The 26,295-nt window shown below is 44.1% G+C and overlaps 1 protein-coding gene across 1 annotated transcript in view; it reads left to right on the top strand.

Moving 5' to 3' along the window:
* Nucleotides 1-26,295, top strand: part of dcc (DCC netrin 1 receptor) — an 897,707-nt gene that overhangs the window by 566,591 nt on the left and 304,821 nt on the right. The window contains exons 8-9 of the mRNA XM_059988663.1: nt 7,597-7,753; nt 17,885-18,039. Coding sequence (XP_059844646.1) covers nt 7,597-7,753; nt 17,885-18,039 — 312 coding nt within the window. The remainder of the gene's footprint in view (nt 1-7,596; nt 7,754-17,884; nt 18,040-26,295) is intronic.

The following is a 26,295-nucleotide window of genomic DNA, read 5'->3' as shown; positions in this document are numbered from 1 at the left end:
CTGTGTGTGTGTGTGTGTGTGTGGGTAAGGAACTAGCTTTACTGTTGTCTTGTTTTGTTGTTATTGTTGCTGCTTGTGTTGTTCTGCTGAACATTGTGGAAATGCTATGTTGGCATCAGAATATGCGGAGACATTTCCTTGGGTATGTCGGTTGTGAACACAAATAATACATTTCACTGCATGTTTTGATGTCCATGTGTTAAATAGGTAAGTAATAAATCTGAATCAAATGGTAGAGAATGCTGCCAATCGTCATACTGACCTCCACAGTTGATGAGTTGGGAGTGTCACGAGAGCAAAATGAAACCCTTGCTGTGGAAGATTGTCCTCAAGACCATGACATAGGAGCAAAATTAGGCCATTTAGCCTATCCAGTCTACTCTGCCATTCCATCGTGGCTGATGTATTATTCCTCTCAACACCATTCTTCTGTCTTCTCCATGTATCTTTGACACCCCGATTAACCAAGAACCTATCAACCTCCACTTTAAATATATTCAATGTCTTGGTGTCCTCAGCCATCTGTGACTAAGAATTCCACAGATTCACCACCCCCTTGCTAAAGATATTCCTTCTCATCTCAGTTCTAAATGGATGTTCCTTTATTCAGAGGATGTGCCCTCTGGTCCTAGACTTCCCAGCTAGAAGAAACATCCACTCTATCAATATTCAATAGGTTTCAATTCTTCTAAACCACAGTGAGTACACACCCAAAGCCATCAAACGCTCCTCATATGTTAACCCTTTCATTCCTGGGACCATTCTCATGAACCTCCTCTGGACCAATTCCACTGCCAACAGATCTTTGAGTCTTTGAGTCATAGAAAAGTACAGCTCAGAAACAGGTTTTTTGGCCCATCTGATCCATCAAAACCATTTTAAACTGCCAACTCCTATTTCTTAAATAATGGGCCAAATCTGCTCACAATATTCTATGCAGATATTGACTAAAAAAGCCTCAGCATTACCTCCTTGCTTTTATATTCTATTCTTCTCAAAATGAATGCTAACATCGCATCCGCCTTCCTGAACACTGACTCAACCTGTAAATTAACCTTTACTGAATCCTGCACAAGGACTCCCAAGTCCCTTTGCACCTCAGATTTTTGAATTTTCTCCCCATTTAGAAAATAGTCAAGGAACCAGAAAATCAGCATTAGTGTTAGAGCAGGAGTTATCAATCAAGATTAGTTTCAATTTTAGCTTAAAAAGTCTGAGGTTTACCAGGATGCCTGGTTTAGAGGAAAAGTGCTATTACAAGAGATTGGATAAACTTGCGTTGTTTTCTCTGGAACGATGGAGGCTGAGGGAAGATCTGATTGAGGTTTACAAGATTGTGAGAGGCATCGATTTAGTGGACAGAGAGCATCTGTTTCTGATGCACCATCAATAACTCTCTCTGAGACGTAAGGCGAGATATCGCCTTTTATTGACTGGAAGAAGGAACAAGCAGAGAGTGACCACCATACTACATCCTGGAGTCTGAGAGGCCGGGCTCAGGCCTCGATCGCCTTTATACCGGGGTCTGAGGGAGTAGCCACAGGAGCAGTCAGCAGGGGGCGTGTCCAGACAGGTATATGTAGTTCACCACATTCACCCCCCCCACCTTTGTTTTAAAAAGAGTTCCCATGTGGTGAAGTTTCTTACAGGTTAAGTCTATCAGGTGGTCGAATCAGTCGCTGCGATCTATGTAGCACTGGCTGTGATTGCACAGGTGCCGGTGGTGGTGATTGGACAGGAGCTGGTGGTGGTAATTGCACAGGTGCCGGTGGTGGTGATTGCACAGGAGCCGGTGGTGGTGATTGCACAGGTGCCGGTGGTGGTGATTGCACAGGAGCCGGTGGTGGTGATTGCACAGGAGCCGGTGGTGGTGATTGCACAGGTGCAGGTGGTGGTGATTGCACAGGTGCCGGTGGTGGTGATTGCACAGGTGCCGGTGGCTGTGATTGCACAGATGCTGGTGGTGGTGATTGCACAGGAGCCGGTGGTGGTGATTGCACAGATGCTGGTGGTGGTGATTGCACAGGAGCCGGTGGTGGTGATTGCACAGGAGCCGGTGGTGGTGATTGCACAGGTGCCGGTGGTGGTGATTGCACAGGTGCCGGTGGTGGTGATTGCACAGGAGCCGGTGGTGGTGATTGCACAGGTGCCGGTGGTGGTGATTGCACAGGAGCCGGTGGTGGTGATTGCACAGGAGCCGGTGGTGGTGATTGCACAGGAGCCGGTGGTGGTGATTGCACAGATGCCGGTGGTGGTGATTGCACAGGTGCCGGTGGTGGTGATTGCACAGGTGCCGGTGGTGGTGATTGCACAGGTGCCGGTGGTGGTGATTGCACAGGTGCCAGTGGTGGTGATTGCATAGGTGCCGGTGGTGGTGATTGCACAGGTGCCGGTGGTGGTGATTGCACAGGTGCCGGTGGTGGTGATTGCACAGATGCCGGTGGTGGTGATTGCACAGGTGCCGGTGGTGGTGATTGCACAGGTGCCAGTGGTGGTGATTGCACAGGTGCTGGTGGTGGTGATTGCACAGGTGCCGGTGGTGGTGATTGCACAGGTGCCGGTGGTGGTGATTGCACAGGTGCCGGTGGTGGTGATTGCACAGGTGCCGGTGGTGGTGATTATGCAGGTGCCGGTGGTGATTGCACAGGTGCCGGTGGTGATTGCACAGGAGCCGGTGGTGGTGATTGCACAGGTGCCGGTGGTGATGATTGCACAGGAGCCGGTGGTGGTGATTGCACAGGAGACGGAGGTTGTGCTGGTTCCGGCCTAACTGGAGGTGTCAGCCCACTAGGCGTCAGTGATCCCTCACGCATGTGCGAGGCACCTGGTATATATGCGTACGAAACGCCTGGTATATGAGTGTTGTGAGGAGTCTGTGTAGGGCCTGGTGTGCGCGGTGTCACCTCGGGTATAGGGTTCATAGTTACCGGAGAGTGTTCAGGGTAGTGGTCTGCTGCTCCTGTGGGCGCCAGGTCGCGGACGGAGACCGTGTCCTCCCGCCCATCAGGTAAGACCACGTAGGCATACTGGGGCTTCGCATGTAGAAGGTGAACCCTCTCGACCAGCGGGGAGTATTTATTGCTCCTCACATGTTTCCGGAGCAGCACTGGCCCTGGGGACGTCAGCCAAGCCGGTAGGGTGGTCCCAGTGACAGACTTCCTGAGAAAAGAGAATAGACGCTCGTGAGGGGTGGCATTGGTAGACGTACATAACAGGGAGGGGATAGAGTGGAGTGCCTCAGGGAGGACCTCCTGCCATCGAGAGACCGACAACCCTTTTGACTTAAGGGCTAAAAGTGTGGCCTTCCACACTGTGGCATTCTCCCTCTCCACCTGTCCATTTCCCCAGGGATTATAACTCGTGGTCCAACTAGTAACAATGCCCCTAGCTAACAGGTACCGGCGCAGCTCGTCACTCATAAAGGAGGACCCTCTATCACTGTGGATATAGCAGGGATATCCAAACAGAGTGAAGAGCTGGCGCAGGGCTTTTATGACGGACGTGGTAGTGGTGTCGGGGCAGGGGATGGCAAAGGGGAACCGCGAGTACTCGTCGATAATATTGAGAAAATAGACATTGCGGTCAGTGGAGGGAATGGGGCCCTTAAAGTCAACACTCAGTCGCTCAAAAGGGCGGGTGGCCTAGACAAGTTGCGCCGTTTCAGGACGGTAGAAATGCGGTTTGCACTCAGCGCAGATTTGGCAGTCCCTGGTCATCGTCCTGATGTCCTCCAGGGAGTACTGCAGGTTCCGGGCTTTCACGAAATGGTAAAATCGGGTGACCCCCGGATGGCAAAGATGTGCATGAAGGGCGTATAGCTGGTCAAGCTGTGTGCTAGCACACGTTCTCCGGGATAGGGCATCAGGGGACTCATTGAGTCTGCCAGGCCAGTACAGAATATCATAGTTGTAGGTGGAGAGTTCTATTCTCCACCGCAAAATCTTATCATTTTTGATTTTGCCCCGCTGTTGGTTGCTGAACAGGAACGCAACCGAGCGCTGGTCGGTCAGCAAGGTGAACCGTTTGCCAGTGAGATAGTGCCTCCAGTGCCTAACAGCCTCCACTATGGCCTGGGCTTCTTTCTCCACCGCAGAGTGCCAAATTTCAGAGCCTTGATGGGTACAAGAAAAGAATGCTACTGGCCTGCCTTCCTGATTGAGGGTAGCAGCCAGAGCGAAATCGGAGGCATCACACTCCACTTGGAAGGGAGCGGTCTCGTCCACCGCATGCATCGTAGCTTTGGCAATGTCCTCTTTAATGCAGCTGAAGGCCGCGCAGGCCTCAGCAGAGAGGGGAAAAGTGGTAGACTTGACCAGGGGGCGGGCCTTGTCTGCGTAATGGGGGACCCATTGGGTGTAATAGGAAAAAAACCCAGGCACCGCCTGAGGGCTTTGAGAATGGTGGGAAGAGGGAGTTCTAACAGGGGGCGCATACGGTCGGGATCAGGGCCAATGGCCTCGTTTTCCACGACATACCCAAGGATAGCGAGGCGGGTGGTTCCGAACACACACTTGTCCCTGTTATAAGTAAGGTTCAGAGCTTCGGCCACTTGGAGAAATCGTTGGAGGTTGGCGTCGTGATCTGGTCCCCATTTGGCGAAGTGCCTGGTATATATGCGTACGAAACGCCCGGTATATGAGTGTTGTGAGGAGTCTGTGTAGGGCCTGGTGTGTGCGGTGTCACCTCGGGTACAGGGTTCATAGTTACCGGGAAGTTTTCAAGGTAGTGGTCTGCTGCACCTGCGGGCGCCAGGTCGCGGACGGAGACCGTGTCCTCCCGCCCATCGGGTAAGACCACGTAGGCATACTGGGGCTTCGCATGTAGAAGGTGAACCCTCTCGACCAGACACGTCCCCTGCTGACTGCTCCTGTGGCTCCTCCCACAGACCCCGGTATAAAGGCGATCGAGGCCTGAGCCCGGCCTCTCAGTCTCCAGGATGTAGTATGGTGGTCACTCACTGCTTGTTCCTTCTTCCAGTCAATAAAATTGATGCACCATCAATAACTGAGACGTAAGGCGAGATATCGGCTTTTATTGACTAGAAGAAGGAACAAACAGTGAGTGACCACCATACTACATCCTGGAGACTGAGAGGCCGGGCTCCGGCCTCAATCGCCTTTATACAGCGGTCTGTGGGAGGAGCCACAGGAGCAGTCAGCGGGGGGCGTGTCCAGACAGATATATGTAGTTCACCACAGTTTCCCAGGGTTGAAATGTCTAATACCAGAGGGCATGTATTGAAGGTGAGAGGAGATAGGTTCAAAAGGGATGTTAGTTTTTTAGTCAGAGAGTCATGGATGCCTGGAATCTGGTGCCTGGTCTGGTGGTAGAGGGAAATACATTAAGGATGTTTAAGAGACGCTTGGATAGGCTCATGGATGTGAGGAAGATGGAGGGATATGGACATGGTGTAGGGAGGAGGGATTAGTGTTCAGGTATTATCGATTTGTTTTTTAGCTGGTTCGGCTCAACTTTGTGGGCTGAATGGCCTGTACCTGTGCTGTACTGTTCTGTTCTATATTCAGTCTTTGGTCATCTGAAATGGCGGAAAGTAAGATTTCAGCTGCTTTGCTCACGAGTCTTCTACCCCTTTTTAAGAGTTGTATTAAGAGATTTTAATCTCTTTTATATTTAATTCATTTTCAAGCTTCAATATTCAAGGCTATTTATCACGTGCACATGGAAACATAGTGAATCGCGAAATTTGCGTAAACAACCAACACACGCAAGTGGCCTGCACGTGTTGCCACACATTCCGGTGCCAAAATAGCATGCCCACAATGCCGAACATAACAAATAACAAACACCAAGAGCAAAAGCAATGCCCATTCCTCCCTCCCACCCACACACATACATCGCCGTCATCATCATCATCATGCGCTGTGTCATATGACATGGGCGATCATGGTCTTTCCGTGATGATGACTGTTCTTGGCAAATTTCTCTACGTAACTGGTTTGCCATTGCCTTCTTCTGGGCAGTGTCTTTACCAGATACTTGAACTGCGCCATTATCAATACTCTGCAGAGTATTTTAATGCTCCTGGCGTTAGTGGTCACATAACCAGAACTTGTGATATGCACCAGCTGCTCATACGACCATCCACCACCTTCTCCCATGGCTTTACATCATGACCCTGATCGAGGGGCTAAGATTCTGAATCTGTTTTTGAATTGTGAATGGTGAAATGTTTAAGGGGAATCTGATGGAGCATTTCCTCGCTCAGAGAGTGGTGAGAGTGTGGAATGAATTGCCAGCAGAAGTGGTGGATGTGGGTTTGATTTATTATTGTCATATGTACCAAGATACACTGAAAAGCTTGTCTTGCATACTGTTCACACAGATCAAATAATTACACAGTGCACTGAGGTAAAATAAGGTAAAACAATAACAGTTATAGTTAAAGTAAATTTATTATCAAAGTACATACGGTATATGTTACCATATACTACACAGATTCATTTTCTTTCAGGCATTTATAGGAAAATAAAGAAATGCAATAGAATTTTTGAAAATAATAAATGACAAACATCAGATGTGCAAAAGAAGACAAGTTGTACAAATGATAACAAAAGTAAATACAGAGAACGAGTTGTCGAGTCCTTGAAAGTGAGTCCATAGGTAGTGAAATCAGTTCAGTGTTGAGGTGAGTGAAGTTATCTACACTGTTTCAGAACCCCGATAGTTGAGGGGAAGTAACTGTTCCTAAACCTGGTGGTGTGGAACCTGAGGCTCCTGCACCTCCTTCCTGAAAGTGGTAGTGAGGAGAGTGCATGGGCCGGACGTTGGGGATCCTTGCAGAGCAGCTCAATGGCGGAGAGTGCTTTTCTTGTGATTAACTGGGCTGTATCCACTTTTCTGTACTTGGGCATTGGTGTTTCCATACCAGACCATGATGCAGCCAGTCAGGAAAATAAGAACGCTGAGGGCAATCATAGACACGGATGTTGGATACTGCTTTCTTCTAAAGCAGGTAACTGATAAATTGCAAGATCATAGCAAGGTAGGACCTAAGGGTACAGCCTCAAGAAGGACATCCATTTAGAACAGAGTTGAGGAAGAACTTATTAGCCAGGGAGTGAAGAATCTGTAGAATTCATTGCCACAGGCAGCTGCGGAGGCCAAGTCATTGGGTGCACTTAAGGCGGGGTTGATAGTTTCTTGATTAGTCAGGGCATGAAAGGATGTGGGGAGAAGACACAGAATGGGGATGAGAGGGAAATGGATCAGCCATAATGAAATGGTGGAGCAGACTCAATGGGCTGAATGGCCTAATTCTGCTCCCACATCTTATGGTCTCAGGTAGATGGTTTATAACCATTGTGCAGGTATTCTATTCCGTTATTACTGTGTGATGATGAATTGTTTTATTGTAGATATTAAATGCTAAGTTCTTATGTTTTCTGAAATTATCAGTTATTTTTTCCAATTTTCTCTTGTTTTTCCTTTCCTGTTGGCTCACATTTTGTTATCGCACTCTCTAACCCTATACTGACATGGCTCATTCCCAAACCCTGACTGTCCGGCCAGTCCCCACACTGAGAATTTTGTGCCTACCTCCCATACTGACCAGTTCCTCTCCTCCTCAATCCTCAGCCTTACCGAGCTTCAGTGTCCTTCCCTCTGCCCCTCGTGACGTGGTGCCCGTCCTGGTCTCCAGCCGCTTTGTCCGACTCAGCTGGCGTCCACCTGTCGAGACGCAAGGAAGTATCCAGGCCTACACCGTTTACTTTGCCAGGGAAGGTGTTAACAGGTAAGTGCCAAGTGAAAATGTACACAGACACTCCCCTTAAATTAAATTGGGTAAGCCTACTTAGTATGTCCCCTTGGAACTGGAATTGGAATTGGTTTATCACTGTTATATGTACTGAGATAAAGCGAACAACTTGTCTCGATTACTCTTCATGCAGGTCAAATCATTTCAATAATGCATTGAGGTAGAATGAGAAAAACAATAACAATGTGTAACAGCTACAGAAAAACTACAGTGCAAGTAGACAACATGATGAAAGATCACAAGCAGAGTAGGGTGTGAGGTCACAAGCCCATTTTATCATACTAAAAAACCATTCAATAGTCTTATAACAGTGGGGTAGAAGCTGTCCCTGAACCCAATGGTATGCGCTTTCAATCTTTTTGTCTCTCTATATCTCTCTACTATCTCTATCTTTATCTCTGTCCCTATCTGTCTCCGCCTGTCTCTATCTCTCTATCTCGCTATCTCTCTGTCTCTGTCTGTCTGGGAAAAGGCCCTTCTGGCCTTTCGAGAAGTGTCACCCAGCAACCCTCAATTTAATGCCAGCCCAGGGGTTCCCAACCTGGTGTCCATGGACCCCTTGCTTAATAGTATTGGTACGTAACATTAAAAAGATTAGCAACCCCTGCCCTAGCCTAATCATGGGGCAATTTACAATGACCAATTAAACTACCAACTTTGGACCCTGCGAGGAAGCCGGATCATCCAAAGGAAACCCACGCAGTCACAGGGAGAATATCCAAACTCCTTTCAGGTAGCAGCAGGATCTACCCCTATGGGAGAGGGGTGAAGAGAGAATTGCCAGGGTGGGTGAGGATGTTGATTATGCTGACTGCTTTACTGAGGCAGTGAGAATAATTTTCTGGGCATCGCTGTGTTTTCTTCTTCCTTAATAATTCATCTGTGTAGCTTAACCAAGTTCTCAAACAATCCATCTTCAGTTTTGTATTTCAATCATATTTTTTTTCTGTGGCTGGTCTCTGATGCATTTTTAATATTCCTCTCTGGTCAAGACAATTAATTTGTGTTATTAATCAATGTGTTAATGTTAATTTACTGCCTACAATTTTGCACCACATCTTTGTTTCTGTACGTGTGCCTCTTTTAATCTGTGCTTTTCTCCCCAGCTCACTTCATTCCTTTTCATTTGTTCCTTGTTATTATGATTCTTTCACTACCATCAGGGAGGAAGTGCAGGAGCCTGAAGATCCACACTCAATGTGTTAGTGAGGCTTCTTCTTCCTCTCCATCATCACATCAATGGACAAGGAACCAACCCATGGACACTACCTCAGTATTTTTTATTATTTAAGGCTGATCAACACCTCCACCCACTATCCCACCCCTCCACACCCCCCAACCACCACTCCTTTATCATTTCCTGTCAGTGTCCCCTATGTACAGACACTTCTGTGCCTAGAGTCACTTTATGGACATACAATCTACGTATATAAGCCATCTTACGTACTTATACAGTATTGTGCCAAACTAAGACCTTTGCACAGTCCTGTAGTAATTTTAGGTGTTGCACTGTAATGCTGACACAAACAAAAAATTAATTTCATGACATATGTGAGTTATGGTATGGGTCTCTATTGTGGACTGAGAGTGGGAAGGGGGCAGGGAGAGGGGAATAATGATTGTGAAAAGGGGAAGGGAGCGGGGAGGGAGTGGGAAGCACCAGAGCGACATTCTGTAATGATCAATAAACTAATTGTTGCAGATCAAATGAGCTTGCTTGATATCTCAGGGTTGGGTGTGTCTGTACTCACACCACCCCGCCACTGACACTTCTTCTCTACCACCTATCCCACATCCCTCCCGTGACTCACTCCGCACTCCATGATGACAAATACTGTGTGTGTGTGTGTGTGTGTGTGTGTGTGTGTGTGTGTGTGTGTGTGTGTGTGTGTGTGTGTGTGTGTGTGTTATCTCACCCCTTATGGGTGATGTGTATGTGTATTTTTCCCACAGTATTAGACAATAGACAATAGATAATAGGTGCAGAAGTAGACCATTCAGCCCTTCGAGCCTGCACCGCCATTTTGAGATCATGGCTGATCATCTATTATCAATACCCGGTTCCTGCCTTGTCCCCATATCCCTTGATTCCCCTATCCATAAGATACCTATCTAGCTCCTTCTTGAAAGCATCCAGAGAATTGGCCTCCACTGCTTTCCGAGGCAGTGCATTCCAGACCCCCACAACTCTCTGGGTGAAGAAGTTTTTCCTTAACTCTGTCCTAAATGACCTACTCCTTATTCTCAAACCATGCCCTCTGGTACTGGACTCTCCCAGCATCTGGAACATATTTCCTGCCTCTATCTTGTCCAATCCCTTAATAATCTTATATGTTGCAATCAGATCCCCTCTCAATCTCCTTAATTCCAACATGTACAAGCCCAGTCTCTCTAACCTCTCTGCATAAGACAGTCCGGACATCCCAGGAATTGACCTTGTGAATCTACACTGCACTTCCTCTACAGCCAGGATGTCCTTCCTTAACCCTGGAGACCAAAACTGTACACAATACTTCAGGTGTGGTCTCACCAGGGCCCTGTACAAATGCAAGAGGATTTCCTTGCTCTTGTACTCAATTCCCTTTGTAATAAACGCCAACATTCCATTTGCCTTCTTCACTGCCTGCTGCACTTGCTCATTCACCTTCAGTGACTGATGAACAAGGACTCCTGGATCTCTTTGTATTTCTCCCTAACCTAACTCTACACCGTTCAGATAATAATCTACCTTCCTGTTCTTACTCCCAAAGTGGATAACCTCACACTTATTCACATTAAATGTCATCTGCCAAGTATCTGCCCACTCACTCAGCCTATCCAAGTCACCCTGAATTCTCCTAACATCCTCATCACGTTACACTGCCACCCAGCTTAGTATCATCAGCAAACTTGCTGATGTTATTCTCAATGCCTTCATCTAAATCGTTGACGTAAATTGTAAACAGCTGTGGTCCCAATACCGAGCCCTATGGCACCCCACTAGTCACCACCTGCCATTCTGAGAAACACCCATTCACCGCTACCCTTTGCTTTCTATCTGCCAACCAGTTTTCTATCCATGTCAATGTCTTCCCCCCATGCCATGAGCTCTGATTTTACCCACCAATCTCCTATGTGGGACGTTATGAAATGGATAAGGTCCTCTACCAGAGGCCTGGGGGCTTGAAGGTTCGGCACTGATTCCTTGCTGTTCCTAGTAGTGCATTCTTATGGACCAAGATCTCAATGTTGTCCCTGGGATTTGACACCCAGTCCAGGTGTCACAGCTCCAAGTGCTCCTGTCACCATCGGGATTACTCTGGCTTTAACCTTCCACATCCTTTCTATCTGCTCTTTCAAGCTCTGGTGTTTCTCCAGCTTCTCATGTTCTCTCTTCCTGATGTTACTGTCTTGACCACATTTATTACGATTGCTTTCTTCAGTTCCTTGTCCAGTGTTACTATGTCTGGTTGGTTGGCCAGTACCTGCTGATCAGTCCCACAGGATCTTAGCTGTTCCATTCTCCATACCTTCTCGGGCTTTTCCCTTTGGGACTGGGGGGTGTCCAATCCATACTCAGCGCAGATGTTCCTGTGCACAATTCCTGCAACTTGGTTGTGCCGTTCAGTGTATGCTGTCCCCGTTTGCGTCTTGCACCCTGCTACTATTTGCTGGTTGGTTTCAGCGGATTCCTTCCACAGTCTGAATCTGAATCTTGGGTCTTGCCTGGTGTGGTGGACCCCTGCTTCTATTGCTCATGTTTAGCGCCTATTCTCGTGCAGCCATGAGCAGCCCCTCAGCCCTGCCATTTCCAGCCATTGGTAGGAGTTTATAATGTCAGCTCCCTCTGATATCTGGCGATGGTACATCCCATGCAGTGGCTTGTCCTGCCATGGCCACTGGTCCCCCGGCTCTACATTACCCTCTTCCATTTCCATATCGCCCGCCTGCTGCCTGAGGTATTCTCCTAGCAGGTCATCCTTGGGGGCCATCTTCCCGAAATACTCATGGATGTTCTGCATTTCTTCCGAGGACTGTGGCCTTGACACTTCCAGATCCCCGTCCTCTATTCTGGCAGGTGTACAGTTACTTGATGTTGGACTTTGGATGGAGTCCTGCATGTATTGTTAGTAGTTTCTGAGTATCAATATCAGCAGCTTCAAGTTTGTTCCTTGGTCAGCACATTATTGAGGCAGTATATCTGATGACTAGTAGATGGATCTGATCTTGTTCTTCCCATTCAACTGGCTTTTTAGGACCTATCTCACTCTTTGGAGGTGCTTGGATATTGCAGCCTTAGAAACATAGAAACATTGAAAACCTACAGCACAATACAAGCCCTTTGGCCACAAAGCTGTGCTGAACATATCCTTACCTTAGAAATTACCTAGGGTCACCCATAGCCCTCTATTTTACTGAGCTCCATGTACCTGTCCAGGAGTCTCTTAAAAGACCCTGTCGTATACGTCTCCACCACTGTCGCTGATAGCCCATTCCTCGCACTCACGACTCTCTGCGTAAAAAACATAACCCTGATATCTCCTCGGTACCTGCTTCCAAGAAACTCAAAACTGTGCCCTCTCGTGTAAGCCATTCCAGCCCTGGGAAAATGCCTCTGACTATCCACACAATCAATGCATCTCATCATCTTATACACCTCTATCAGGTCATCTCTCATCCTCTGTCGCTCCAAGGAGAAAAGGCCGATGGAGAATGTGCCTTGTGTCCTTGTTGTGGCTTCCATGCACCTGCAGGATCCCCAGGTATTTGAGCTATCCTGTACATCTGGTATGAGGCCTTCAGCTAACTCAACTCCTTCAGTCTGAGTTTGGCCCTTCACTGGTTGGGGTCAGGAATGAATGTTGTGTCCCAGCCGTCTACATAATATACAAGCTAGTATGCAAGTCAGGGCAGCACAATAGGAAGAGCAAGCTGTTGCCCACGCAGCAGGCTCCCCCTCCCCGTTCAGCTGATGAATCCAAAGGAACAGCAGTGACCGATACAGCTTGGCACCAGCAGCGTGGCAGGAATTGCCAGTCACCGTTGAATTTAACGTAGGATTGCCTGAGGGACTTCAGCTCTGGATTTTTTCCTCGGTGTTTACTCCCGAAGCCTTTCCCATGAGTGGGTGTAGCCGCAAGGCAGTGGAGGTTTGAGATCAGAGTTTTCCTTCTCCTAATTAAGCTGCCAACCACAGCTGATGAGACCCCTGTGCCTGTAACCCGCCTTGGTCCCTTCTCCTGTCAGTCCTGCCAGGCTTAGTAGCTGAGCCGCATGTGAAGGCTAGGAGCTGGACTTAGTAGTCAGAGGCTATTTGAAGTGCATGGCATTGCAAAAATTTAATAGGTAGTGGAAGCTCATCCTCACTACCACCTCTGGAATGATCATCTTAAGGGATCAACATACAGTATATGTTTTTTTTCAGATTTGCTGCAGCTACTCATCAGAAAGCCAGTGTAATAAGATTGTAAATGGGCTGAGTAATGGATTGCTGGCAGAGACAATGTGTATGAAGGTCCTGTTTTTATGACTCTTTGACTCTAATTTGCATCTTTCCACTTTTTCAATTATACCCTCATTTTATTTATCTGTGGAATTCTCTGCCCAATGTGACAGTGGAGGCTACTTCAGGAAATATATTTAAGACATTTGGATAGATTTTTGCATAATAGGGGAATTATGGATTATGGGGTAAAGGCAGGTAGGTGGTGATGAGTCCATGGGCAGATCAGACATGACCTAATTGGATGGCAGAGAGGGCTCGGTGGGCCTGATTGCATACTCCTGCTCCTATGTCTTATGTTTTTATTTAACTGAGTTAAAGAGCTTGCATGGAATTTTCTGGCAGCCTTTACACAAAAGCATTCCACAATGCTCTATTGCTAACTGTAAGACCAAAAGACTATAAAACATTGGAGCAGAATTAGACCATTCAGCCCATCATGTCTGCTGCACAATTCCATTATGACTGATCCCTCTCAACCCAATTCTCTTGCCTTCTCCCCGTAACCTTTGACATGCTTATGAATCAAGAACCTGTCAACCTCAGCTTTAAATATACCCATTGACTTTGTCTCCACAGCTACCTGCGGCAATGAATTCCACAAATTCAACACCCTCTGGCTAAAGAAATTCCTCCTCATTTCTGTTTTAGGGGAAGATCTTGTATTCTGAGGTTGTGCCCTCTGGTCTGAGATTCTCTCACTATAGGAAACATCCTCACCATGTCTATCCATCTAGGCCTTTCAATTTTCTCTGGTTTTCAATGAGACCTCCAGTCATCCTTCTAAACTCCTGCAAGTACAGGGCCAGAACAATCAATACTTCTCATATGTTAACCCTTTCATTCCTGTGATCATTCTCATGAACCTCCTCTGGACTCTCTTCAATGCCAACGTATCCTTTCTTGGGTAGCAGGTCCAAAACTGCTTACAGTACTGCAGATGTGGTCTGACCAATGCCTTATAAAGCTGCAGCATTGCACCCTTGCTATTTAATAAAAAAAATACAGTTATCATTTACATTGAACTGTGCTATAGTATTGTTTATACATATGCAAAAGACTCAAAAAGGTGCTGTTGAGCTCTTAGTATGATTTATTGCTAGTAACAGGCAATTTTCCAGTTAAGCAATATAAGTAAACAAGATTTCATTGTTTATTATTAATCCCCTGATTCAGAATAGAAATCTTGGGTAATTTGTTGTTTCCCTAAAGCTAGCTAATTATGCATTGTAACATATTTTGGAATAACCTTGTGCTACTTAGAAGCTTTTACAAGGTGGTAAATATAATTATTTGCTGGAACTTTGCCACCAAACATATTATCACTCCTACAAACTGCTGTAAGTCTGGGATTAGGAAAGAATAATGTAATCAGTTGTAACAGTGATGGTACATCACATTTCTGTAAAATGAACACAGAAAAAGCCAGAAGTAAACGGTCATTTGGTTTTCAATGATCAAGGCTTGTTTATCATAGTGCCAGACCAGAGATGTTCCCATGCAGTTCTTTTCTGTGTGATGCCTGTTAGGCCCACCAGACTCAAAAACATTTACTTCCCCAAGCAGAAAGGCTGATCAACACCTCCACCCACTAACCCACCCCTCCACACTCCCAACCATCACTTTTCTGTCAGTCATCTTATGTACCTTTCATGTACATAAAATCAATCTATGTATATAAACAGTCTTAAATAATAACATTTTTTTAAATTTATTATTGTATTCTTTATTTTATTGTGTTTTTTGTGCTACATTGGATCGGAAGGAACATTTATTTTGTTCTCTTTTACACTTGTGTACTGGAAATTAATTTTAACAATCTGGAATCTTGAAAATAGCCAGTGCCTATTGGTCAGCTGTCAACCAATGCCAGGCTGGCTTTCTCTGATTGCTCGTTGTTCCTGTCAATATCTCAAATATTCTTCTATCTCCACTCCCTGGGTCTCATTAGTAGTTATAGGCTAGCAAACACAATACCTCGATGTAACAAGTTTAGGGCTGAGATGAATTTCTAGGTAACTTTGAGTTTGATATTCAGCATTTGGAATTCCTTTTTTTTATAATTTTAGAAGCCTTATTGTCTATAGGAGCCAATATAAAATTCTGAAGGAACTTGGGAGATTATTTAGCATCTACGAAGAGGAACGAACTGCTACTGTTTCGGCCCAAGACCCTGATGAAGGGTTTCAGCCCAAAACATTGACTGTTCATTCCTCTCCATAAGGTCTCGGTTTGAAACATTAAGTATTCATTGTTATTCATAGATGCTACCTGATCTGCTGAGTTCTTCCAGCATTTTGTATGTGTTCTTCTGGATTTCCACGATCTACAGAAACTATTGTGCCTATTCTTCACCAAACACATCTTAACTTTCCCCCTAATCTTCACTTTCCACAGGTATCACTCCCTCTGTGATCCCCTTGTCCCTTCCCACTAATCTCCCTCCTAGCACATATCCCTGCAAGTGAGAGAAAAGCTGCACCTCCTCTCTCACTTCCACTCAGGGCTGCAAACAGTCCTTGCAGTTGAGACAACACTTCACCTGTGAATCTGTTAAGAGTCGTCTACTGAATCGAGTACTCCCCATGCAGCCTCCTGTACATTGGTGAAATCTGATATTCTTCCATTCCATCTACCAAAGGGAAATTGTCCCAGTAGTTAACTATTCATGGCCTCTTCTGCAATGATGAAGCCACTCTTAGTGTGAAGGAGCAGCACCTCATATTCCATCTCTATAGCCTCCAACCTGATGGCATGAACATCTACTTCTCCTTACAGTAATATTTTTTTCTCATTTTTATCTTTTCCTCTTCCCTTTCTTTCTTCTTCCATTCCCCACACTAGTCTCTTACCTCTTCTGCTCACCTGCCTATCACCTCCCCCTCGGTACCCTACTCCTTCCCTTTCTCCTATGGTCCACTTTCCTCTCCAATCAGATTCCTTCCTGTCCAGACCTTTAACCTTCGCACCCACCTATCAGCTTCTAGCTCAGGAGTCCCCAACCTGAGGTCCATGGACCCCTTTCTTTAATGGTACCGGTCCATGGATTATAAAAAAAAGTTTGGGAACTCCTGTTCTGGCTAGTCCTCCTTCCCCTCCCCCTACCTTTTCATTCAGGCATCTTCCCCCTTCTATTCCAGTCCAGAAGAATGCCTGAAACGTCGTTCCTCTCCATTGATGATGACTAACCTGCTGAGTTCCTTCAGCATTTTCTGTGTTACCCTTATGTTTAATTCATTTATTAATTTTGCTTTCCATTATTTATATTGTCTCTCTATTAATTTTTAACTGTCTAATATTTTATTTCTCTTCATCCCCTTTAAGAACAGATACAGACATGTCAATTGAGATTTTCACAGCCAAGGTATAGTGAGGAGAAAGAGTATTGAATATTGCCTGGAGGCAATAGAAATACCCAGGGGTGCTTAAAACTACTCAGTGGGGAAAGCTAGTACATTATTTTAACACAACAGAACATGATTACCACTGATTCAGTTAAACTGCTGCCGACAAAGATCCGAAAGCTATTACATAGATCTTAAAGGATATCTCATGACTATGCTTTGATTCTTTCCTTGCTGTTCAGAGTTGTCTGTCTAATCAGACTTGTGGTGAAATATTACATGGAGACATTAGTAAGTCGTATTTCCATGGTGCGTATTGAGATTCAAGATTCAAACTGTTTAATGTCGTTTCCTGGACACAAGTGTAAAGCAGAACAAAATAATTGTTATTCTGTATCCAATGTAACACGAAACACTCTCAATAAGATAAAGACCTCAATAATAATAAAAAAACTTAATATAGACAATACTGTGCAAAGTCTTAGGCATATATATACAGCTAGGGTGCTAAAGACTTTTGCACAACACTGTATTTGTTAACAGGGAGTGGAGAACGAATTTGTAAGTCTGGTCGGGAGCAAAAAATATTGGGAATAGTGAGGGTGGAGTGCCATGGTAGAGGTATGGGACAGGTGGTAGAGAAGGAGTGCCAGGGGTATGAGGTGGCACAGGTGCAGACACACCCAACCCAGAGACACCAGGCAAGGTCATTTGATTCAAAACATATGGTTTATTGATCATTAAAGAATGTCTCTCTGGGGCTTCCCACACCCTCCTCTCTCCCTTCCCCTTTACCCAACAACAGTTCTCCTCTCCCTGCCTCCTTCCCACTCTCAGTCCACAATAGAGACCCATATCAGAATCAGGTTTATCATCACTCACATATGTCATGAAATTTGATTTCTTGCAGTAGCAGTACAGTGCAATGCATAACATTTCTACAGCACAGTACAAAAGTCTTAGGCACCTTAGCTATTTACACATGTTCCTAAGACTTTTTACAGTACTGTACAAATACATGAGATTGCTTATGTACATCGATTGTATGTCCATAAAGACACACTGTACATAAGATGACTGTCAGGAAATGATAAAGTACTGGTGGTTGGGGGTGTGGAGGGGTGGGTTAGTGGGTGGAGCTGTTGACCAACCTCACTACTTGGGGAAAGTAACTGCTTTTGAATCTGGTGGTCTTGGTATGGATACTACATAGCCTCCTCCCTGATGGGAGATTTCAATATTCAGCAGCAGAGTCTTACTCTTTTTTTTTCTTGAATTCAGGGAGCGTGCTTTAAATACTTCACAGTATGGAGACTTGCAGCTTACTGTTGGGAATTTGAAGCCAGAAGAAACGTATGCATTTCGGATCGTAGCCTACAATGATTTTGGACCTGGGCAGAGTTCACAATCAATTAAAGTTGCTACTCAGCCTGAACGTAAGTATAGGAGACAGTTGTTGTAAACTCTCTCCCATGATCCTCAATACTCAAAACCTGGTAAAGCTGAGTTATTAACTCAGTGCTTTTCAGAACTCAGGTCAAAATTGGTAACAGTTTTGTTATTACTGTCGCATGAACCATGATGCAGTGAGTGAAAATCCTGTTTTACCACTGTTCACACAGTGTATTGAGGTGGAACAAGGTAAAACAATAACAATGCAGAATAAAGTGTAACAACTACAGGAAAAATGCATTGTAGATAAACAATAAAGACTCAAGGTTAGTTAATATAATTTACAGTACACAAGTGTAAAGGAGATTAAAATAATTGTTACTCTGGATCCGATGCAGCACAAATTAAACACAATAATAAAGACTTAATAAATGAAAATACAAGATAGCTTATGTATACGTATATAGACATAAAATGACACGAGGCACAGGAGTGTCTGTGCATAAGATGACTGACAGGAAATGATAAAGTAGTGGTGGTTGGGGCTGAGGAGGGGTGGGTTAGTGGGTGGAGGTGTTGATCAGCCTCGCTCTTTGGGGAGAGTAACTGTTTTTGAGTCTGGTGGTCCTGACATGGATTCTACATAGCCTCCTCCCTGATAGGAGTGGGACAATCAGTCCATGAGCAGGGTGGGTGGGATCCTACTGGTCCTTTTTCAACACCTTTCTGTATCTATGTCCTTGGTGGCAGGGAGGCTGCAAGATATAATGAGGTAGATTGTCAGATCAGTGTAACATTGGGTTTATTTGTCAAATGCACATTGAAGTGTGTTGTTCGTGTCAATGACAAACATAGTCCAAGATGTGCTGGGAATTAAATTGTGTAACAGTATTAAAGGAATAATGTTGTTGTTGAGTGCCGTCGAGTTGTTGCCGACAAAAGGTGGCCCTTTGGGTAAGGTGGTAACATAGCATGCCCACCATTTAATATCCTAACCCATACTTTGGACTGTGGGAAGAAACCAGAGCACCCCAAAGAAACTCACGAGGTCACGGGGAGAACATGCAAATTCCTTACAGACAGAGGTATGACTGAACCCCAAACACACAGATGGGAGGCCAAGATGCATCTTATTGTGGAAGAGGTCCATTCAAACACATTGATGAAGGTGGAGCCATTGATATATTGTATATAGATTTCAGCAAGGCATTTGACAAGATACCCCTTGCAAGACTTATTGAGAAAGTAAGGAGGCATGGGATCCAAGGGGACATTGCTTTTTGAATCCAGAATTGGCCTACCCACAGAAAGCAAAGAGTTGTTGTAGATGGGTCATATTCTGCATGGAGGCTGGTGATCCAGGGATCTGTTCTGTGACCCCTACTCCTAGTGATTTTCATAAATGACCTGGATGAGGAAGCGGAGGGATGGGTTAGTAAATATGCTGATGACACAAAGGTTGGGGGTGTTGTGGATAGTGTGGAGGGTTGTCAGAGGTTACAGCAGGACATTGATAGGATGCAAAAATGGGCTGAGAAGTGGCAGATGGAGTTCAACCCAGATAAGTGTGAAGTGGTTCATTTTGGTAGGTCAAATATGATGGCAGAATATAGCATTAATGACAAGACTCTTGGCAGTGTGGAGGATCAGAGGGATCTTGGGGTTCGAGTCCATAGGATACTCAAAGCTGCTACGCAGGTTGACTCTGTGGTTAAGAAAGCATACGGTGCATTGGCCTTCATCAACCGTGGGATTGAGTTCAAGAGCTGAGAGGTAATGTTGCAGCTATATAGGAACCTGGTCAGACCCCACTTGGAGTACTGTGCTCAGTTCTGGTTGCCTCACTACAGGAAGGATGTGGAAACCATAGAAAGGGTGCAGAGGAGATTTACAAAGATGTTCCCTGGATTGGGGAGCATGCCTTATGAGAATAGGTTGAGTGAACTCTTTGGAGCGACGGAGGATGAGAGGTGACCTGATAGAGGTGTATAAGATGATGAGAGGCATTGATTGTGTGGATAGTCAGAGGCTTTTTCCCAGGGCTGAAATGGCTAGCATGAGAGGGCATAGTTTTAAAGTGCTTAGAAGTAGATATATATGTCAGGAGTAAGTTTTTTATGCAGAGAGTGGTGAGTGCCTGGAATGGGCTGCCGGCGGTGGTGAAGGTGGAAGTGGAAGGATCTTTTAAGAGACTCCTGGTTGGATACATGGACCTTAGGAAAATGGAGGGCTATGGAGAAGCCTAGGTAGTTATAAGGTAAGGACATGTTCAGCACAGCTTTGTGGGTTGTAGGGCCTGTATTGTGCTGTAGGTTTTCTATGTTTCTGTGTTTCTAAGTGTCTGTTTACAGTGGAATAAAAGCTGTCCTTGAGCATGATGTTACATCCTTTTGTACCTTCTGCCCCTTTAAGAAAATAAAAAAATAAAAGCAGGAGTTAGTATTTCATTTAGATGTCACTTCCATAAGACCACAAGACCATAAGACATAGGAGCAAGATTAGGCCATTTGGCCTATCGAGTCTGCTTTGCTATCATAGCTAATTTATTACCCTTCTCAACCCCATTCTCCTGCCTTCTTCCCATGTTCAACGAGCAAAGTAAGTTTATTATTAAAGTATACACATGTCACCACACATACTCTGAGATTCATTTTCCTGTGGGCATACTCAGAAAATCTATAGAATAGTAACTAAAACAAGATCAACAAAAGATTAGCTAGAGTGCAGAAGACACCAACTTATGCAAATGTAAGTAAATAGCAAACAGTAACAAGAACATGAAATAGCAAGATAAAGAGTCCTTACAATGAGATCATTGATTGTGGGAACTTCTCAATGGATGGACGTTTATCCCCTTTGTTAAAAAGCCTCTGGTTGTACTGCACTGCTGACCCAAAACAATAGATTTCACAGCTTATGTCAGTGACTATAAACTTGATTCTGATTCTGAATATACTGTTGTGTCCAAGGAATCTCAGAATTAGCTTTAAGTGTACATCCTGTCAAATGAAGTTCCACTTTCCATTTTCAATCTGTCCATCTGGGTTTTACATATTATGAAACATTTATAAACATGAAATTGAGGATTCTTTGCTCAAAAGCCAAATAAAAAGCTAAGACTTTTTCTTGTGTTGAACCAGGCTGAAAAAGATCATCCTAATCAGGACTTTATCAAATATCCCCGTTTTTTGGCTGAAAAGAGATTGATTTTTTTTTATTGTTGTAACTCTTATACTGTACATTTGGCTGCCCAATATAAAAGTATTATTGTTCAGAAATCCTATTGATTATGATATCCTTGCAATTCCTTATAGCATAATTATGTTATTTTCTGTAGTGTAAATTCAAATACCAAGTGTCTGCATGAGACTGTAATCCATTTGAATGGTGTATTCTGTGAAAGCAATTGCCTATACATGCTGGGAGGATTACCAGTAGATATCAGTGATCCGTATGGCAGTATGTAAAGGTAACCACAGTGACCATTGCTTTAATCAATTTAAGAGCTGATATACAGATCCTCTTTTTCAAAGTAATCATCTGAAGTGTAGAAATAAAAAATTCTATGAATGTTTTGTGTCAAGAGATTAAAATGTTCACCATGAAGTAGCTGGATCATAGTTTAAGGAGAAGGATAATGAAATTTCAATCTGATTACCCCAGTTTATTCTCTGTATTCCACATGAGGTAACTTTGTGAAATGTTGTCTTTTCAATAAGATGTTATCAGACCTTATCTGACCATTACAGAACATGAAGGCAGAAGCCATTCTTGGTTTAAAGGGACAGGAATATAATTAAGATTAAAAAATAATAATTTTCCACTTCCTGTCACGTAAGTTACTTGTGTTTGACTGCTCTTGTAGCTATGGAGTTATACAGCATGGAAACTCACCCTTCGGCCCAGATTCTCTATGCTGTCTAAGAGATGTTTATCTGAGTAACTCCAATTTATCTGCATTTGATACACAGCCCTCTAAACCTTTCCTATCTACAGTATGTATAGTAATTTGCAATTGTCTTACATACACACACACACCACCCTCCCCCCCCCCCCCCCCCCGGAGATACAGAATGTCTGAGGGCGGAGGGAGCTTCCCGCTCGCTCCCCTTTCCCTTCCCCTTTTCCCAGCCATGATTACCCTCTCCTTGCCCCCTTCCCATTCTCAATCCACAACAGAGACCCATATCAGAATCAGGTTTATCATCATTCACATATCTCATGTAACTTGTTTTTTTGCAGCAGTATAGAGTGCAATACATAAAATTACAAGAGTTCTGTGCAAAGGTCTTAGACACTATAGTTATAAACATGTGCCTAATACTTGTGCACATTACTGTACCTGTCCAGATATCTTATAAAGATTGTGATGACTCCATTGCTGCCACTTCCTCTGGCAACATATTCCATACACCTACCATGGTGAAAAACTTCCCTTTTCTTCAAAGAAAAGAAAAGCCCTTTTCTTCTTGATTGCAGGCTATACCTTCTTCTTAAAGAGCTTTTTAAAGTTCTGTTAGGGAGCGAGTTTAGCACTTAGACTGGGTAACACTAAAGGACTAGAGATATTCTTTCACGTCATATAGTTCAACAAAATTGAGTTGAACGTATAATTGGTAGTGTTTCCAACAAATGTTACCATTCTCAAACTTCAAAGTAAACTTTATTATCAAAGTACATGTATGTCACCATATACAACTCTGAAAGATGAAAGAGCTGATTGTGGAAGGGTAAGATGAAGGAACACATACCAATCCTCATAGAGGGATCAGAAGTGGAGAAAGTGAGCAGTTTCAAGTTCCTGGGTGTCAAGATCTCTGAGGATCTAACCTGGTCCCAACATATCGATGTAGGTATAAAGAAGGCAAGGCAGCAGCTATTGGAGTTTGAAGAGATTTGGCATGTCAGCAAGTACACTCAAAAACATCTATAGATATTCTGTGGAGAACATTCTGACAGGCTGCATCACTGTCTGGTATGGAGGGGCTACTGTACAGGACTGAAAGAAGCTGCAGAGGGTTGTAAATCTAGTCAGCGCCATCTTGGGTACTAGCCTACAAAGTACCCAGGACATCTTCATGGAGTGGTGTTTCAGAAAGGCAGTGTCAATTATTAAGGACCTCCAGCACCCAGAACATGCCCTTTTCCCACTGTTACCATCAGGTAGGAGGTACAGAAGCCTGAAGGCACACACTCAGTGATTCAGGAACAGCTCCTTCCCCTCTCCCGTCTGATTCCTAAATGGACATTGAACCCATGAACATGAACTCACTTTTAAAATTTATATTATTTTCGTTTTTTCCATGATTTTTAATCTATTCAATATACGTACAAGGGGTGATTGATAAATTTGTGGCCTAAGGTAGAAGAAGTAAATTTTAGAAAACCGAGCACATTTATTTTTCAATATAGTCCCCTCCTACATCTACACACTTAGTCCAGCGGTCATGGAGCTTACAGATCCCTTCTTTGTAGAAGTCGGCATCTTGGACCTCCAGAAGTGGTCCACAGCGGGGGGCCATTGATAAGTTTGTGGCCTAAGGTAGAAGGAGATGAGTTATTAACTTCAAACTTTCTGCACAACCACTATATATATATAGCGAGTGTACTTAAGGTTTTACACCACTGTATTTGTCATCGTGGAGCAAAGAGCGAGTTTGTAAATCTGGTGAGAGCAAAGGATGTTGGGAATGGTGAGAGTAGAGTTCAGCACGAGGAGTAGTGGACAGATGGCAGAGGAGGTGTGCCAGGACAGGGGGTGGCGCTGGTGCAGTCACACCCAGACCTGAGACACCAAGCACGGTCATTTGCTTCCAAATAATTAATTTATTGGTCATTATGGAATGTCTTTCTGGTGCTTCCTGCTTCCTCCCCTCTCCCTTCCCCTTTTTCCAACCATGATTCCTCTCTCCCTGCCCCCTTCCCACTCTCAGTCCACAATAGAGACCCATATCTGTCCAGTGCAATATATAAGATTAGTACAGTACTGTGCAAATGTCTGAAACACCCTGGTGCTATCTATGTGCCTAAGACTTTTGCACAGTACTGTATGACTGCTTGTTTTATTGCAACATTATACTGTCTTGCATAACCATGCACCATGCACTTTATGTCAACCAGTCAATCTTCTGGTCACATCAATCAGGGACATGCAAATACTATTTTGTGTCTGTATGTGCTGGGCTGTCACTATATGTTCTGTGTGTGACTGTATGCATTGTGTTTTGCACCTTGGCCCCAGAGGAACAATGTTTTGGTTAGCTGTATATATGTCTATGGCTGAATGTCAATGATCTTGAACTGCACTCTGTTTAAGTGCCAGGAAGAAAATCAATAATCTTATTAAAGCAAGCTGTAAACTCTCAGACTACCCTTCCCACCCCAGCTGCCTAGTGGTCCCTAAACATTATTGGATCCTTGTGTTTTAATGGTCCGGAAATTCAGAAATGAAGAAGAGGGTCATCTGGTTCGGAGGCAAGTGGGCCACACGGGGATTGTCCTGGTCAGTTTGCTCTTGAGCCTGGGCATGGTGAGTCCAGGTGGCGTGCAGTCGAGGGTTCTGCTTCAGCCAACTGCCGGCCTCGCTTCTGGGATTATGTCCGTGCCCAGGTGTCACTGGAGACCAAAGTGCATTATGGGAGATTTCCAGGAATAGCAGGTCAATTGGGCTTGAATTTGTTTGTTGATAATAAAAAATGTATTTTAATTTGAAACTGTAAGTAGTTTATGAAGCTCAGGTTATTATACAGAGTACTGCTCTGCTGTCATAGTCATAGAGTCATAGAATCATCAAATCATACAGCAATACAGCACAGAACCAGGCCCTTCAGTCCATCTAGTTCATACTTAACTGTGACTTAGCCTCATCCCATTCACACACTCCTGGAATATAGCCCTACATACCCCTCCCATCCATGTACCTATCTAAACTTGCAGCCGAACCTTCATGCACCACTTCTGCCAGCAACTTGTTCCACACCTGTGCCCCCTCTGAGTAAAGAAATTCCCCCTCAGGTTCCTCTTAGGTATTTCACCTTTCACCCTTAACCTATGACCTTTGGTTCTAGTCTCACCCAACTTCAAGGGGGAAAGAAAGCCTGCATACATGCCTGCATTTACCTTATCTATACCCCTCATACCCCTATAATTTTTACACCCCTGATAATTTTGTATACCTCTATAAGATCACCCCTCATTCTCCAACACTCCAAGGGAATAAAGGCCTGAACTATTTAACATTGCCCTATGTCTTGGGTCCTGAAGGCCCAGCAAAATCCTTGTAAATTTTCTCTGTACTCTTTCAATCTTATTGATAATCTTCCTGTAGGTAGGTGACTAGAACTGCACACAACACTCCCAATCTGGCCTCACCAGTCTTATACAACCTCAACATAACATACCAATCTCCTGTACTCAATATTTTGGTTTATTAAGGCCTATGTGCCAACAGTTCTTTTTACCACCCTACCACACTTCCAAGGATCTGTATTCCCAGATCTCTCTATTCTGCCACAGTCCTCAGTGCCCTATTGTTCAATGTGTAAATCCAACCCTGGTTGGTCCTCCAAAGGTACAACACCTCACACTCATCTGTATTAAATTCCATCTGCCATTTTTCAGCCCATTTTTCCAGCTGGTCCAGATACTGCTGCAAGCTTTGATAGCCTTCCTTGTCATTAAAAACTCTATTGTTTTTTTAAAAAAAAGTTATCAGGATTGTAAATTCAGAGAAAATTCCATGTACGAAGCATTGAAACAATGAAAACTAGAATTCAGATTTTTTTAAATAAAATTAATAGTGCTTATGTTAAAAAAAAATGCACTTTAGGATTATATTTTACAATGATAGGATTTAACTTTAATTTGTGCTAATGTATTTAAAATGTTGATTTGAGGAGGATTAAGATGTTAACATTACAAAGAAAAATCTAATACTTATTAAAATCACTTTGGAGGGAGTTTAATAAGTGTCATTTAATATGTCTTCTGCAAAAAGAGTCTAAAAGGATCATCTGCAGTTTAGCCCAGAGCTTTCTCATCTTCTCAAAATGTAAAATTTCACTGTCGTTTTGGGATTTGTAGTGGGGTTGGCTGTCCTGTAGGTTAAGTTTGGATGTAATAAGATTGGGGATTGTAAATCCTATTTATAATTATAAATTTTACACTTTTGAGAAGAGTGTATTAGCATAGCGGTGGGCAGTAAGGATTCCATTAATTCATACGTAACTCTGTTTGCTCGTACAGCAGGGTCCAACATTTTCAACGCTCATTACAATTCTAGCTGGTAGCATTATTAACAT

This window comes from Hypanus sabinus, chromosome 14 (assembly GCF_030144855.1).
Source record: "Hypanus sabinus isolate sHypSab1 chromosome 14, sHypSab1.hap1, whole genome shotgun sequence".
NCBI lineage: Eukaryota > Metazoa > Chordata > Chondrichthyes > Myliobatiformes > Dasyatidae > Hypanus > Hypanus sabinus.
Note: the sequence above shows the minus strand (reverse complement) of the source record. Positions and strands in the feature narration are given on the sequence as shown.